At 41.1% G+C, this 18,196-nt stretch overlaps 1 protein-coding gene across 1 annotated transcript in view; it reads right to left on the reverse strand.

Annotated features, from left to right (window-relative positions):
- ARID1A (AT-rich interaction domain 1A) overlaps positions 1–17,947 on the reverse strand; it is a gene marked incomplete at its 5' end in the record, with an annotated part of 89,941 nt that extends 71,994 nt beyond the window's left edge. Inside the window, one exon of the mRNA XM_081335033.1 lies at positions 16,808–17,947. Within this exon, the coding sequence (XP_081191159.1) occupies positions 16,808–17,947 (1,140 nt within the window). The remainder of the gene's footprint in view (positions 1–16,807) is intronic.
- Positions 17,948–18,196: the final 249 nt, after the last annotated feature.

Consider the following 18,196-nt stretch of genomic DNA (forward strand, 5'->3'; position numbering starts at 1 on the left):
ATTACAAGTCGGGAGGTGTAGAAAGGAAAAAAAAAGCTTAAAATTACCAATGGAGTTTAATGTGTATTTCAAATGGAAACTTGATTTTTTTTTTCCTAAACTGAATTCTGAATTGCTACTGTATCAGCTGCTGCAAAGATGTGAGTTCCTGAAGAAATAAGACAGTTCATTTTTTTAAACTTCTGATTACTGGGTTATTATTTCAGGGACACTGACAAGTACTAAAATCTAGAAGGATGCATCCTTTCAATTCACAACAGATCAGAGATTTCAAAAAAAGCAAACAAGAAGCTTTAATTATATTTTAAATTGTATTTCATTATAACAGTTTGTTAGATAGCTTTTCATGTTCTGGTATTTGATTTGTTTTCTTGGGCTTCTTCATGAAAGAAAAAGTGTAGTGTAAACATTATATTGACATGGAATTAAATATCACATACACGCTGTTCTGAAATCAGGGCACTTTTTACAACTGTAATCACAGACACCAAAGAACCGTAATTATTTCCAACTTGTGCAACAAAACAGAACAACTGAACAATGAACTCTCAACAGAGTTAAGAAAATCGCCATGTTCACACATCACAATAGGCTGTAATTCTGATTTACTGTGAAGGAGCACTCAATCTACTGTCCATGAGAGCAACTGAATAAAACCAATGATAAGTTCTCCACTGTGAAATGTAAGCCCAATCCTTGTTGTGTCTTTCCCAATCAAGCCAGAAATCTGAAGCCAAATTCCGAATTCATGACTTTTCTGAATTCATGACTTTTCATGCTGAGTGGCAAATCTACTGGCTGGGTCCATGCTGTACGTTAGGTTAATGTTGTTGATGCTACTGATAAACATTTGTGTGTTAAAAATCCATGTCAAGTCTTATTAATCATCTGGAGATTAGAAAAGATTCAGATCAACCTGGTCCCGATAAGAACTACTGTTCAATTGGTATTTCACTGTATTTATCTCAAATAGGCATAGGCATCTTCTCTTGAATACAAAACACTATTACAAAGCAACTTATTGAATAACATGAAAAGATTAGCAAGTATCAAATAAAATTTAATTTAATTTTATTTTATTTGATACCCATATTAAATTGGTAAAAATACCAATTAAAACAAACATCCTTTTTAAAAATACTACAAATGACAAGGCAGAGTGCTGCAAAAAATAAGGGAGCCCCTCATTGGTGTAGTTCAGGGGTAGGCAACCTTGGCTTTTATGACTCGTGGATTACAACTCCCAGAATTCCTGAGCCAGCCATGCTTGCTCAGGAATTCTGGGAGTTGAAGTCCACGAGTCATAAAAGAGCCAAGGTTGCCTACCACTGCTGTAGTTTAATTTCCTTTAATTGGTAGCATATTTCAAAGATAAGGAGCCACTGCAGAGAAGGCCTCCTTTTAAACCAGAGGTGATCTTTTTTTAAATTATGGGCTGAATAAAGGCTTCATCTATAGTGGGCAGAAAAATAAGCCACAGGGTGGAGAGGAGAATGGCTTCCAATTTACAAACATCCACAGCACCTTTCACAATAATTTAAAAAAACTCCTCTCCTTGCCACTCCATCATCTCTACTGCTCAGTGGGGAAGCCCCACCATTTGCAAATGGAGAAAGAAAATGAGCAGTTCTTCCACTGGAGGTCGTTTGACTTCTGTGCTATGCAAGGAAAGACTTCCCTTTCTCAACACACACCATGAAAATGCAGAGAGCCAAACAAGAGAAAGATTGTGGCTTCTATCCCTGTCTTCTACCTGGTAGTTTTCTTTTGGTGGAGAGGAAAGAGAAGGTGTGATTGAAGAGTCCCAATCCCCATTTTCAAATGAGCTAGCAGAAAGAAAAAAAAAACACAGTAGTATCTTCAGATTTGTTGTCTCGCTATATATATCACTTTCAGAAAGAGAATCATCAAACAAAGTGTTCTCTAAACTCCAGGCAGCCAAAGTTTGCCAGTTAATAACTAAACACCCAAGACCTGCATCGCTCACATACCGTACTTTTCATTCAATTCCCACAACAAAGTGAAATAAAACGACCCAAGACAAGGATGGGCAAGATAGGAACAATAAAGCATTTTACCCAGGACAATTGCCCAGTGCAGTATGGCATGATCACTGAGTGAAAAGCCAAAGAGAGACAACATTTGCCATATTAATTGTTTAAAAGAAACTTACTCTCAATAGTTAAAACCCCATTATGGAGAAAGACAGCCTTTGCTGGGTATTCCTGTTTAATTATTTACGTCCGGTTAATACATTCCAGTTTTCTTTCTCTCAGCTATTCGGGATAGAGTCCTGCAGTCATTCGGAAGAACATTTAATCATCGTGAAACATAACTTGGAGATGAGTATTAAAGAAGACCGCTGCATGGCCAGCACTTTCTACCATATATCTGGATCGACCGATAGGGAGGCAATAAATTCCTTCAGCAAAACGTCCAGGTGTATTTAGGACCACTCTTTCTCAGGGAATCTCTAGGACTGGCGGGGGCAGGACCCATGCCCCAATATGCATGGGGATCATTTAATGAGGCAGGTTTTTACCCAGAGTTTTAGACTACCACAAACTCATCTTTTAAGAGATATTCTACATCAGGGGGATCAAACTCGCAATGTCATGTGACGTGTCGCAATGTATCGCGACTTTTTTCCCATTGCTGGCAATGGGATGGGCGCGGTTTTCGCCATGATACACACCCAGTCCGCAGGCCGGCAATTTGACACCTCTGTTCTACATCCATCAATCAATCAATCAAAATATAATTAAAAAATAATTGAATATAGAACCAGAGCTTGGGGTTTTTTGTTGTCAGTGTTAAAGTACATTCCTCTAAGTAATACCTTCTTAACTATTTGGGCTGTATGGGAAATCAGGGCACAATAAATACATTTAAATGCATTGTATTTCTTGATGTTCACTACTGAGTGTAATTGGTATTTACGTAGCCAATAAACGGTATAGAAACGTAGAAAACTGACAGGAAAAATAAAGACCTAGTGGTCCGTTGAGTCTGCCCTTTGAGTGTTTTTGGTTTTCTTTTCTTTTCTTTTCTTTCTTCCTTCCTTCTTTCTTTATTAATTTATTATTTTTAAAAAAATTATTTTATTTTTGTCAAATGATGGGCATGTGTTTATGCCAAGGGTGCTTAAACTCAGTTACTGATGACTGACTCACTACCTCCACTGGAAGTTGGTTCCAAGCTTCCACTACTCTTTATTTATTTATTTATTTATTTATTTATTTATTTATTTATTTTATTTTAATTCCATTTATATCCCACCCGTCTCCGAAGACTCAGGGCGGCTTACAAGCTTAGCAGTAGCCTTCATTCTATGTATATGCCTGCTTATTAGGGCTTTCACACACACCCCCAAGCGGCATTATTACAAAGTCAGCTTATTGCCCCCAACAATCTGGGTCCTCATTTTACCTACCTCGGAAGGATGGAAGGCTGAGTCAACCTTGAGCCTGGTGGGACGCGAACCTGCACTAATTGCAGGCAGCTGGTGTTACTTAAGGAGGCATTAGCCCACTGCTCCACCAAGGCTCCCCAAGACATCCCCAAGACTGTGTTGGGCACTGGCAAGGCAAGACTCAGGTACTAGTCCAACCTCAGCAAAGCTCTCTTCCCTCCATACACTTCCTTTGGGCTCTACTGGTAGGAAGCAGCACTACATATGCCTTCTTGGATTTCCAAATGAAAAGCAGGTTATAAATCTCACAAATAAACTAGCTCAGCAAGCCTCCTCCATCGTTAATGTCAATAACAATTTTCTTTTGACATTTTATACATTCTAGTTCATTGTTTTTCTGTTCTCTCATTTTCATCATTTAAACATCTTAATTATAAGAACAAAGTATGCTGGTTGAGCCAAGCATGAAAGTCAGGAATTGAGAGAGAGGAGGGAATTCAATTTGATGGGAAAATGTATAGCTGGGTCATTATAATATTTAAACAACCCATACAGCTTTCTATAGGCTTTGTTTATCATATGTTATGCAATGGACATTGACATTTATGTGTAATACTAAACCAAGATTTCTAACCAGAGCTTGCTGAGCAAGTCTTGGTGGCCTGATTCACACATAACACTAGGCCATCACGGATGAATTGCTTACATTAAACCAAAGAAACCACAAGTGAATCTCATTATAACATTATCACTGAACTATGTCATTAATTATTACGGGCTCATTGGAGAATGCCAACCTGCCTCTTCCTAACATTTCCTACTGGCTCTGTATCTCCAACCACTACTTGTGTTTGCTCTTTCTAAATAGACAAATTGCTTATGGCCTGAACTAACAAGAATTTATATCATTGGAAAACACTGGTCTGCCCTGAACCCTTGTAGCACCTGGTTTCTGGGACACTTGGGACGTGTGTGTCTCAATTCATTGCTTCAGTCATAATGAATTCAAATGGGATTTGCTTTCAGGCCAACAGCTTTACTCTTCAAATGAAAGGTAATGTTAAAGTGGGGTGTGTGTACTGAGCCTCAAATTGAAATTCATGAATGGTATCTTAATGCAACATGACACTGAAACGGAGTTGTAAAGAGGGGAAAAAAATCAGTATCCAACAAACATGCTTATTCTCAGATAAAAGGGTTTTTTAAAAAAAATATCTATCCAATAGAAGTAAACAGGAAGTTTAAAATCTAAAATCTACTTTCACTGCATAAAAAGAATGCAATGCTTCATTTCTCATCGCTAGCCCTTGTGCACCTTAGTAGTTGTACAGAACAGTATTCAGAACCCATTATCCCTTTCCTTTGCTCTAGACTTCCTAGACAAAAAACACCAGCAAGGTACAGAGACAATCTGCAATAAAACCATTGTTAGAGTCAGATTCAACTCTTGGGATTATTGCCAGATTGCCCAGCAAATTAAGAGACAGGAAACAGGTACACTAGCAAAACAAACAAACCGTACAAAAATCATTCAATGATTAAAACTCAAGGAAATTGGGATACTAAGTAGGTAACTGTATTGACAAATCTCTTTCTGAAAGGCCAGATTTTTTTTTTTAAAAAAAATTGTACTGTTCTAGCAAAGTGATTTGCTGCTGAAGTTGCATTGCAAAATTGCTGAGCAATACCAAGACCTGCAAGCCCAGGTGCACAGGGAAATATGAATCCTTCTCCAACCATGCCTAATTATATCACATGGGCAGATCACTTATACCTTTTTGCAGCAAGCAATATATTAATCCCCAGAGAAGCAGTTCTTCCTGTTCTAGCCCTGTTGGTACGTTTTCCTCCCTCAGTGTGCCTCCCAAGGCAAGTTTGGGCACTATTACTTTAAACACAGAGAGCATAAAGAAAGAAAGGAGTGCTCCACAGAGGAGGAGGAATAACCTTGTAGTTAAGCATAAGGCTAGGAATCAAAGACTGAGCTTCTTCCTCAGCAATTGCACAGACTCCTTTTATCAAGCCTCTGAATTTCCACTTTCCCTTACATAGATGGGCTATGCCAAAGAAGCAAAAAGACCCAAATAACAATTTTATTCAGTCTGATATTTAAAGTTCACTCTACGTAGTGCTGAAAGAGCTGCTGCATTGGTTTGAAAAGAACATGTCTGTGGGGGAAAAAGATGCATTTAAATCCTGCTGAAAAGTTTTAGATTCCATCTCCTATATAGCAGCAATTTCAATTATCAGAATTTAAAGCCATTAATCAGTTGCTCTGCTGCTCTAGAGAAATGAGGAGTAAGAAAGATACAACCCCATCTCCATACATTCAAATAATTCAAGCAAAAGCCAACAACCTAATCACCCTCGGTTGTTATTTATGACTGCCACTTGTTAAGTAATACAGTTTGTACATTTTAATATTTTTAATTTATCAGAAGACTTATAACACCGTATTTGGGTAATATAAGTAGACCTGCAAGAAATACTAAAGTACTATTATAGCTTCTCTCAGCCTTGTTTTCTTCCAGAATAGTTTATACTCTTAAAACTTGATTTTTGGTTTTTAGCTACCCAAAGCTATTCAGAGAGTTTTACGTAGCACAGAGATTTATTTTCTCACTTCTGAAAACCGTCAAGTTTCCCCAAACTTGTCATACTTCCTGTTGTATTTGGTGCATTTTTAGCCATGTAAAGACTCATTCTTGAAGTTCAAAAATTTCAGAACAGTAAATACGTATATTTACAATAAGTTATTAAATTCCTTGCAGAATGCAGTATGTGTATCTTAATACCTAGTGTGCCTTGGCTCTCCCCTTAACAGCTACAAGTTTTCAGGAGACAAGGAAATAAAAAAAATATCATATTCATCCTGTTCTGAATGGGACTGCACTTCTTTTTAGCAGACTCAAAGTTTAGATTGGCTGTTTCGTTTTATTGTTATTGTTTTACAGCTGTACATCACTGGTGCCACAAGGCATCTTTTCCCCTTTTTGGTAGATCTACCTATAAAATGTATCAAACTACCATTACATGAGAACTAAATCAGTGTACTGTATATTTTAGAGAAAGTTGGGTTCTATGGAAAACTATCTTTAAATTCTGGCTGGTACTGACTGAGGAATTCTGGGAGTTGAAGTCCACCCATCTTCAAGTCCCCACGGTTGAGAAACTCTGATTAAGCTATTAATTAGAACTAGCCTCATGGAGCAAGCCACAAGGAACAAAGAAGCTACTGAAGCTTCCAATGCATATTTAGGAACAATGCAGAACATGGGTCTTAACCATCACATGACCCGGATCCAGATGTAAAAAAACCCCTGTATATCTACATGATTTTGCTCATGTATTGAGCTTATCAGTGAAGGGCATTTTACAAGTGCCTAACTCTTGAAGAGAAAGAGTTGAAAAGCAGCCTTCTGAATTATAAGGCCTAGTACCTGTCATCTGGCCCTGAAGCGGTCTAATTCAGAGTTCCCCAACCTTTTGGGCACCAGGGACCAGTTCTGTGGAGAGAGGTTTTTCCACGGACCCGAGGGGGTGTGGTTTTGAATACGACCTGCATCCTGAGGATGGAGCTTTGCTTGTTTGTGTGGCCCGGTTGCTGGCATGCCACGGCCCAGTACTGGTCCACGGCCCAGGGGCTGGGAACCCCTGGTCTAACTAATACTCATTTTAGTTAGGAAGTTATTTTTTTATGTTAGTTAAATAGCTAGGTCAACATGGCAGTACTGGTTCTTCTGAAGTTATATATTATTAGTTTATATTACTGCTTACAGCTGCTTTTCTATTTTTAATTACAATTTTACAGGTTCTTATTTACATGACATTTTTGTGAATTGCACTAGAAGACAGGAAACATCTTTTAAGTAAAGAGAATAGGTTTACACATATCTTTGACCAATCTATTATATAAAAATAAACCTGAGTTTTTCGCTCTTCCTGAGAAAAGCCAATTATCATTAATGAGTTTCTAATACAGATTGAGTCAGTGTGGAACGCGACAATCACATTTTCTTATAATTAATACAGAAAAGTATTAAAATAGTATTAAAATAGTGATTGGGCGGTATTGGGTCAGAAAGCAAAAACAGAGACACAAAATTTAAATACCTCCCAAAACATGTAACATCAGCATTTAGCCCCAGATCATCACTCATCAAAACTTAACAGCGTATTTAGTGGAATACACCACATATATTAAATACATACCTATCTGCAAAATGCTTAGAATCTCATTCAAACTGGTAGATCTATAAAAGATTCTTAAATATAGTCCTCAACTTAAGAGCAATTTGTTTTATGACCGTTCAAAGTTACAATGGCACTAAAAAAGGTGACTTATGACCGTTTTTCATACTTATAACCGCTGCAGCATCATGATCACCTGATCAAGTCTGACACCTCGCAACTGACTCATATTTATGATGGTTGCAGTGTCTTGAGGATCATGTGATCACCTTTTGCAATCTTCTAACAAGTAAAGTCAGTGGGAAAGCCAGATTCAATTAACAACCATGTTATTAACTTAATAACTGCAGTAACTCAATTAACAACTACATCGAGAAAGGCCATAAAATGGAGCAAAACTCACTTAACTGTCTCATTTAGCAACAGAAATTTTGGGCTCAATTGTGATCTTACATTGAGGACTACCTACATTGAGGACTACCTATAACTGCACCTTTCGGAATTCAAACATGAAGATGGGGATACAGTTCAGAATGAATGTGGCAACAGTCTATTCTTGAATTTGCTGTTATAATGAATTTTAAAAACTAACCTTACAAGAGTTCATTTCATTCCCACAAATCAGAATGAACTTTAAAACCAGTGCAATTTATTTGGTTGGGAGAGCCTAGAAGCATACTTTTTATCCTTTAAAAAAAAAAGACTTTAAGTGACTTTTAGAAAAATTATCTTTCAGTTTATAGAAAACTCCCTTACACCCACCAGGAAATGCTACTTATTCATCTTGCAAATAGATGAGTGTTTTATAAAGTGGTTTCCTCCACGTGTCGGTATGCAACAATCTTATCTTAAAAGGTTTGATATGAATTTCTTGTTTTGAAAATAAGTGACACTCGTTTCCATTCCAATTCTAACACAAACCTTGAGCAAAATATTAATCCAGTATACGTTGTATTTTCTCCTGCTTAATCCCAGATAGGGTTGAAAAGAATGTCATAGGCTTCCTTCCTCTTTTTAAGGTTGTCTTGCCTGCACCAGTGACAACAGATTCTGGCTTGAATCATGAATAAAGACAAATTATAGTTAAATCTGATAGTATATAATTCAGTTTTTGCGGGATAACATATGTATCATCTAATGGTTGATAAAAGAGACAATGACTTCTTCTCAAGGCATTTGTTGAGATCACAAAATTTGGCATCAGTTTCCTAATTAATAGCCACAATGGCTATTTTCTGCCACATTAAAATTTAGAATGAATATCTGAATTTATTGAATTTATTGAATTATTGAATGCAGTTAACACTTCTGAACTTTCAACCAAATATAAAGAATTATGAAAAAAGAATTGGTAAAGTTTCTGTTCCAGCAAAAGCAAAAATACTAATCTGTAGGGGTAACAAAAATTAGTTTTCCTGCTTCCTTATTCTTTATGTTTACAATTATTAAATTATTTTACAAAATGCCTTGTTTCTGATGGGCAGGTAACTGAAACATGACAACTTCAAGTCCTTAAGGTTGCTGCGCTCTATAAGTAAAATAAACCTCATGTTGTAATTTGAATTCAACTGGTTTAAAAATACAAAAAGGGATTTCTTCTTTTCTCCAAGGACTTCTGATGCCAGGGAGATCTCTCAGCACAAGTCATAATTTGTGAATGAACTATTATAACATTACCATTGACATTAAGCTTTAAAAAAAAAGATGAAATGACAGTGGAGACTGATTAGCTTAGAAAATTGGCAGGAGAGTCAGACCAGAAATGGTTCATAAAGCAATAGTCCCATTGGCTCCTCAGTACATAACTCAATCAAGAGCCTTGACATAGTATTATGATAAGACTTTCCATATAAATTAACACACGGAAAGGAACAGCCCACACGCACTTGGGGGGGGGGGGAAATCAGCCATGTGCAAGACAATGCATATAGACTATGTTTTAATATATATATAGCATATTATTTTTAAGATTTAATTCCAGGAGAAGCAACATAAAGCTTTCCTTACGAAATCCCACATAGGAGCATCTAGTCTTCACAAGAAAAACTCCACATATAAGGAAGGTATAACACAGGGGTGTCAAACTGCCGGAACGCGAGCCGGATGCATCATAGCAAAACCGCGCCCAACCCATTCTCAACAATGGCAAAAAAGTAACAATATGTCGCAACACGTCACATGACTTTGCGAATTAGATACCCCTGGTTTAACATGAACATAGAACATGGAACAAAAGGAAATTTAAAAATCAGCTCTATCGTTTTAAAGAAAAATATTCCTGCATGAATGTCAATTTCTACAATCCTTCAAACCAATTTGGAAGAAATTATTTTCAATTTTTCTAATGAACTCAGAAATAATCACTGTGATGATCAGAAATCATGTCAAACCGTACTTTTCTAACCACAGATAAGAACTGTTTGTTTCCATGGCTTAAGATTCCAGTCTACCATCCAAGTACTGAGTTCCCTAAACTGGTTCCTACCTTCATGGCACAGCAGTTTGAAGTGAAGCACAACTGCTCAAACTCTTCCATCTCAGAATTCAGAGATGACAATAATATAATAAATCAATGTCAAATAGTTTTTCTTTTCCAGTTCTGAAAGCTCCTCTGATATAGGTCTATAAAACAGCATTTGTTCAAATCATGATTTCATCTGTAATGTACACTTCCATTTCTCTGCATAATAACTTGATTACATTAAAAACTAAAACAAAATGCTGCCTGGATCCATAATATCACTAAACCAATAGGCTTTAACTGAACCTGTTCAAACACAGTGACCTGGTTCACATAGAATGCTAAACATGTGGGGAAAACATCAATGTAAGACAGACATGTCAAACACAAGGCCCGGGGGCCAGATCTGGCCTGCAAAGTGGTTTCATGCGGCCCGCGAAGCCATCCTGGAAACAGTGAGGGACCGGCCCCCACTGCCTTGGCCCTGGCCCAGAGACCCTCCTTCTGCCAGAGACCCTCAAGATATGTCCCACTCCTGCCCAGGCCCCCATAGGCACCCTTCATGCGAACCTTGTAAAGCTGGCCATGCCCACCCAGTAGGCCATACGCACTCTAGCCACGCCCACCCAGTAGGCCACGCCCACCCTGGCCATACCCACCCGGCCCCTTGAGAGCAACCGCAATGCTGATGCGGCCCTCCATGAAATTGAGTTTGACACCCCTGACGTAAGAGGTCAGTTCACATCTCTTACAAATGTTTTCTCCCTAGCTTTAGCTATAGGAAAATAGGCTACTCAAAAAAAAAATTGTGTCTGGCTACAGCCATGGTTTCTTTCAGCCCCATCCACAACACAGCACCAGCAAATTATGAAAATTGTAGCTTTTGACTGAAAAAATGAGTTACCCATTTGTTTAAAATTTAAAAATCACACTAATTTTATATATTAGTCTACGTCAAAATTAATCATACAATGCCTTGAATCTAGAACTATAAGAATGTCAATGAAAATTGTAAGGTTATATGTGAATGAAGTATACATTTAACGCAACTTTCCAAATTTACATTATTTTCACACAGTTATTATACACACAGTTAGATTCTCCTCTTCTGTACTGGTAATTTGTCTCTAGCACTGTACAGAATCAGTCACCTACCACCCATGGAACTTCTACAAGCCTATTTTTTCAACATATTATTAGTAAAGACCTTTTCCTATATAAGAGGAATGGTCTATGGCAGGAATATCCAACACTTTCCAGGCATGTTCAGAAAGGGACACACTTAATAAAGTGGATGGAGTTAGGACAAAAAATAAAATTATTTCATTTTCAAAATTAAGGGAAAGTTAAATTATTACTCCTTAGTCACCTATTTTGGCACATTAAAAACTAAATCAGGCTGCCAGCTTTTAAAGATAACAGAATAATACATCCCAGATTTTTGGGGTCCGTATATAGCCCTGTGTTGAGTTTGTATATTTTAATCAACAAGATTTCAAAGATATGAGGTTTCTAAAAGCCTTGTTCTAGCATTCAAAATCTCATATAATTTTCCTGACCCAGATATTTAGTAAATACACCAAGGTCTCTTGGCAATTTCCATTTAAAATCAAAATTAAAATCTAAGATATTAAAAACAATTTAAAGCAATACTTAAAAGAATATCAGTAATTACAAACTTGTTTAGATGGTGTGTTTTCATGCTTTTTAAAAAGCCAACAAAGAGGTCAGCTCCTTTTAACTCAGCAAAGCATGCATTCCAAAGAACTGAGCTAGCAATAGAGAAGGTTTGTTCTCAAGTCACAGCAAACTTCCTCAAATGATCTCAATGAGTGGATATTGGCAGGCGTGCGCAGGGCACAATGTTCATTCAGGAAGTCCAAATGCAAACCATAAACAGCTTTCAAGATAATCCCCAGCAATATTTCAACACAGGTGCAATTCTGGTCTGAGGTTTTTCCAGACACCAACCTGAAATTTTCTCAAAAGCAGCAAGGAGTCACCAGTGCTTGTACCATAGTTTACCCTCTTCAGTCTTTGTAAAGATATGTAGTGTATAAAATTATTCCTAAAATTAAGAAAACCATTTTTCCAATGAAACACAGTAACATCTTGATCACATAATGCCTAGTAGTAGCTAAGTGAGACTATGATCTATAATACCTGTGTTTCCCAGAAAATAAGATCGAGTCTTTTTATTATTATTTTTTTTTTTGGCCTCCAAAAGATGCACCTGGTCTTATTTTCAGGGGGTGTCTTTTATACTCAACTCTGGCACCAGCAGCCCCACATAGCCAGCAGCCCCGCCTAGCTGCCCCACTTCTTCTGATCAAAGGAGCAACTTCATTCTGCAGCTGCATTCTGGCCTGCATTTTGCAGCCAGGCCTTTCTGGAAGGCCTATGCAGCCAAGTACCGGCTGCAGTGGCCTTCCGGAAAGGCTTGTGACTGAGAAATGTGGGCCTGGCTGCAGAAGAAGCCACAGAAGTGGGCCAGCAAGGAGAGGCCTAGCTGCAAGGTGAGTGGGTGCGGGGCGCATGGGGCAGCTCCACACCCCCAACCCTAGCTTGATTTTTTAGGTGTGTGCCTCGCCTCAAAACTAGGGCTTATTTTGGGGGTAGGGCTTATATCAGGCCCACCCCCAAAAATCAAACTAGGCCTATTTTTGTGGTAGGCCTTACTTTCGGGAAAACAGGGTACATGGTTGATTTTTTTTAGATTATTAGTCAAAAGCCAAATACCTATCAATTCAGACCAACCAATTGAGAATCTTCTAACTTTAAACACAAACGTTCTACCAAAGTTACTACCCTTCTTGCAGCCTATGTAACCAAATACCAATTTAATGAAAATAAGGATAAAAAACTCAGTAAAATGCTATTATCATTTCAGACATTTCTTATTCTAAAGCATCAGTGCTTATTAGTAATATAGGCACATAGTACCAATTTCATTTGATTCACTTTTAAATATTTCCATATTTCTCTTAACTTTAGCCTCAACACTAATAATACAGAGCAAGTATTGAGTCTAAAATGCATGTTTTATTAAAGCATCATTTTAAATTCTAAATAGCAGCCAGTTTTGTAAATTGTTTATGAAATGCTATTTAAAAAGTTACAAGATATGACCTACTACAGAACTGTATTAGTCATTCTGATATTTTTTTTCTAGATGCCCTACAATTGCAGTGAAAACTATACTGCAATTCTGGAGTTCTAAATTTGGCCCTGTACTCAGGGCCAAAGAGCTGCTATAGTTGCTGATGTTGATACTTCCAACGAAGAAAATCAGGGTATGTGATATCAATTTTGCATGTAAGAGTAGGTAAGCATTCATAGACTAAGTTCAGACACTGCACTGAGCCATCATGCTCTGAGAATAAACCTAAAGCCTAAGCCAGGGTCTTCAAACTTGGCCCTTTTATGACTTGTGGACTTCAACTCCCAGAATTCCTCAAGTCAGTGTGCCTGGCTGAGGAATTCTGGGAGTTGAAGTCCACAAGTCATAGAAGGGCCAAGTTTGAAGAGCCCTGGCCTAAGCCATTCACCAGGCTATAAATCACAACTGCTACTTTTACTAAATCAAGAACCAAGCACTTTACAGATAAATGTGAAAAATAGACCTAGTCACAGACTGGATTCATGCATTCTGCTAAACTATAAACCACAAGTTATGCATCACAATTGTTAAATACACACAACATGTTAAGGCAAAACCAAAGTACCTTATTAACATGTTTGAATTAATTTTTTTGTAATATGTTTTTAGAGTGACCACACAATGGTCATTAAACTGTGTAATGCTTCTATAGCAGACATGTCAAACTCGTGACATCACATGACGTCGTGCAACATACAGAGCTTTTTCTCCATTGCCAGCAATGGGGTGGGCGTGGTTTCCTTGTGACGCGTCCAGCCCGTGTGCCGGCAGTTTGACACCCCTGTTCTATAGTAACTGAACATGAAGGTAGTGATCTTGGGTTACTTAGCATGAGACAGATAAACTAATAAGTTAACCACAAATTTTGCCAAGTTAATCAGAGATTCTTCTAAGTCTCTAGATCAGATCTAACAATGGGAACCAAACAAATTATGCAACGCTATGCTATATGAAAACAGGAATTAATCTATTTCATTTCTTCTTTTTTGACCAGCATTCCTTTCTAAACATCCCAGTCATTTATCACTTCAACCTAGGGCTATGTAAGATAAATAAAAGTTAAGCCTTACAAATAAAAATAATTTCATCTATATTTTTCAAATCTTGAAGGAATGGGGGAACGTGTGGTCTGAAGCATACTCCAATCCCTCCTCCTGTTTCGTTAAAAAATGATTCAAAAATCATTTTTATTTACATATCATCTTAAGTATGTCCCTCTTAGAAATGGCCAATAGAGAAATGTAAAAAATAATGTATTTTATAATGTTTCATTATCTCTAAAGGAGGTATGCTCTCAAATAACCTAGTATAATTTGCATACACTTGCTCCTCATTGTCATAAACTTTTCAGTAAGATAATTAGTCTCCACTTATTAATGAAATGCAAAAATGCTAAAGAGTGATTGGTTTTTGCAGCAAAAACATATGCGAAACAATATGGAAAGCATCTTCAATTTTTAAGTTAACACCTGCTGTATGGTGAGCATCTTTGCAAGTGTGAAGTGTAATGCAAACATACATTACCCAGGTATTTCAGGTTACCAAGACCAATTATAGCTCTCTGATGAGCATACCTGTTTTTCAGCGAATTAGCAGCTCTAAGAAATCTGTGCAGTTTCACCTAAATACACAGAATTGTTACAATCTGCTCCAAATTGAATCAAATTTGCGGGAAAAATACAGTTCTACCTCAGAAGAATTAGGGAACAGTCAGCTTCTTTCTATTTGTCCTATTCTCCTCTTGTATGTCTACCATCTTCCTAGAATTGTAAACCCATTTAAACAGATTATTGTACTACAGCAGCAGGTAAGCTGGCAACATTGCATAAAATATATATTTAAGTAGAGAATTTTTAATAATACATGCCTTTTTAAAAAATAAAGTTTAAGTAGTTAATCTCTTTTTGCTCCTAATGCAAAACAACAAAATTAAAGTATTACAAAACTGATGAAAGAGCTAAAATAGTAAGAACTCAGCAGATAAATGAAATATATTTACCTTTTAATAGACTTAACATATACCAAATACCAGATGAACAGTACAGCCTAACACATAAGTGTACATTACCTACATTTAAAAAATAAAACTATAAATTGCAGTTATAAGGTAAACTGAACTATCATTCCCTCAATTTCTGTTATTACACGTATCACACTTTTATTAAATGTCCCTATATAAAGCAGAGATTCAGCTTTCTCTTTCAAGAAAATAATTTTATTTGCCTTGTAGAATAAAATTGACAGTTTAAACAATATCAATTTTGAAAATAATGAATTATAATTATTGTATTTCTGTTTGTGGAGCCAGTTAGTGATTCAAGATGAAAAAGGTCAGGTCCTGTTGGAAACAGGAGCTGTACCAAACTTGAAAAGAATCACTTATTCTCCAGGAGTCAGAGAAACAAAATAAATGAATTTGTTTGACAGGAGGAAAATTACACTGCACGCAGTATTATGTCCACAGAATCGACTTCAGGCTTAACCAGCAAAATAAATTCGTGTTAGCACAAAAATGCACCTCTGCCTCTTTTGTTTCAGGCACAATGCATCTAGGGCAGCGGGTCTGTGGAACTGCTCCCGCTGAACCTCCTCAAGGTCACAGCCAATTTCAGCTGTGGAATCCGAATAATAATAAAAATTAAAAAGTCAAAAGTGGCAGGGATGCGCTGGATTATGGCTGGTAGGAAAAGCAGAGTGTAAAAGTTTATGAGCTCATCAGGATTGTTGTACCATTACATCAGAGGCAATTATAAATGGCCAAGAGCAGGAGATGGGGAGCCAATCAGATCACAGATAGGATGTCAACCTAAGACCAACTGTCTCCTGGCTTTGACAGAAGGATTTTACCTCCATAATTCAAATCCCAAACCAAAGCAATCTGCACTTACTACTCCAATCACTGAACTGTTTACCAGCACTGCCAGGCAAAAGCCGAAGGCACCTGGCGATCTAAAACGGTTATCCAGAAAATGGCTCCGGCCAGCCTGGACAAGAGAAGAGTGTCCAAGGAGGTCCCTCGCCCTCTTCTTACCCCCTGGCACCTCGCTGGCCGCTCAGGCCGACCCACCCCAAGGGGGGAAGAGGGAGACGGCGGAGAGCAGAGCCCCACGGACTTCGCCAGCCCCGAGCCGCTCCGCACACCCTCGTTTTTCCCAAAGCAGCAACAGGGAGCTATTTTTTTTTTGCCACCCCACCCTTCCCTCCCCAGAGGTGGCGGCGGCCAGCCTCGCCTCCCCCCACCCCCAGGACCCCCCGACAGGCTCGCAGCAAGGAAGGGCAACAACCGAACGGAAGGGTCCCCTCAGAAAGACCTGCCACTAAGGCTGGAGAAGGGAGGAAGGGAAGGCAGAGGCAGCCATTTTAGAGACAGAGGAAAGAGAGGCAGACAATGGCAGCTCGCTAGCGATGTGGGCCTGGGAAAGCCCAGACGAGCCCGGACCCACGGAAGCGGCCCCCAGCCCCGCAGAGCGGCAGGCTCCCCTCCTGCCTTCGCTCTCGGCCCTCTCCAGCCGCCACCGCCCCCCCCACCCGGCCGACGGCCCAGGGGCGCCCCGGCACCCCCTTCCCCCGCGCCCGAGTTTACCTGCTGGCTCCTGGCGAGCGACTGTCCCCCGGCGGCGCTGCTGCTCCCGGGGCTCATGGGCGCGTGGTGGCTCCTTTGTTGGCTTCCCGGGCCGGCTGCCGCCCAGCCCTGACCGGTGGCCCCGCTGTACTGAGAAGCAATGTCCGGTGCGGCCGGGGCCTTGGTCGTCGCTCCGCCGTCCTGGGGGCCGCTCCCGTAATCGGCCCCGGGGTACCCTTGATAGCCCCTGGTCGAGCTAGGGGAAGTGAGCAGCTGGTTGAGGGTGGGGGTCGACGTGGGTTGCTGGGTAGGGCCCCCAACGCTGCCGCCTCCTGCGCCGCCGGCCGAGGGCCCCATGGCCCCGAACCGTTGCTGCTGGAAAACCGACGCCGGCGGTTTGGCCCCGGCTTGAGCGGGGCTTTGAGCGTTTCCCCGGGGGGAGCTCAGGGCGTAGGCCTGAGGGGGAGGCGGGTAGGCGCCGGCGCTGCGCCCGGCGGCGGGGTAGTAGTTGTTGTACTGGTGGTTGGGGAAGCCGTGCTCCGCGCTGCCGACGCCGTGCGAGTTCTGGGGAGGGGGCGGCCCCTGGGGGGGCCCCACGGGCCCCGAGTACGGCTGCTCCAGGCCCCCGCTCTGCAGCGCTGCCATGCCAGGGCTTTGTTGTCCGCCATGTTGGTGGAAAGCAGCGGCCGCGACGACGGCCGCAGCCGCCTGGGCGCCTCGACCGTAGGGTTGCCCGAACCCGTAGGCTGGCGGGGGTAAGGCGGCCGGATGAGTCGGGGGCGGCGGTTGTTGCTGCTGCTGCTGCTGCGGCGGCGTCCCCACCCCGTCGCTGCTGTTGCTACCGCCGCCGCTACCGCTACCGGGCGGCTCCGGGAGGTTATTGTTCAGGGTGGCGACGGGCCTAGGGCCCGGGTTCCCGTTGGGGCTCTTCAGGTCGGGCTCGGCTCCGGCGCCCCCGCCGTTGCTCTCGGCCCCGTCCTGCAGTTCCTTTCCCGGGGGACCTTCACTTTCCGACTGCTTCTCGCCGCCGCGCTCCGCCGCCTCGCCCCCCGCCTCCTCCGATGAACAATCCCGCTGCTGCGCCTCCGCTTTCTTCAGCTCGGACGGAGCCGGGGCACCCAAGCTGCTGGCGGCGGCGGCGGGGGCCACCTGAGCGGCCATGATCCCCCCTCCCCAGCCAGCCAGCCCCCCCCCGCCCGACGTACTCCCCGCCTGGCCGGCCGGCCGGCACAAGGCCTCACCGCTCTTCTCCTCCTCCTCCTCCTCCTCGTCTTCTCCGCTCAAGCGGCGGCGGGCTCCGCGGGACAACGGGGTCTCATTCCTCCCCCGGCGCGGCGAGCTCCGGCGGGCTGGTCGCGGGTGCGAGGGGCCTGGCCCCGCGGTGCCTCCTCGCTCAGTTGCAGCCGGCGA

This window comes from Vipera berus, assembly GCF_964194415.1.
Source record: "Vipera berus genome assembly, chromosome: 9".
Classification (NCBI taxonomy): Eukaryota; Metazoa; Chordata; class Lepidosauria; order Squamata; family Viperidae; genus Vipera; species Vipera berus.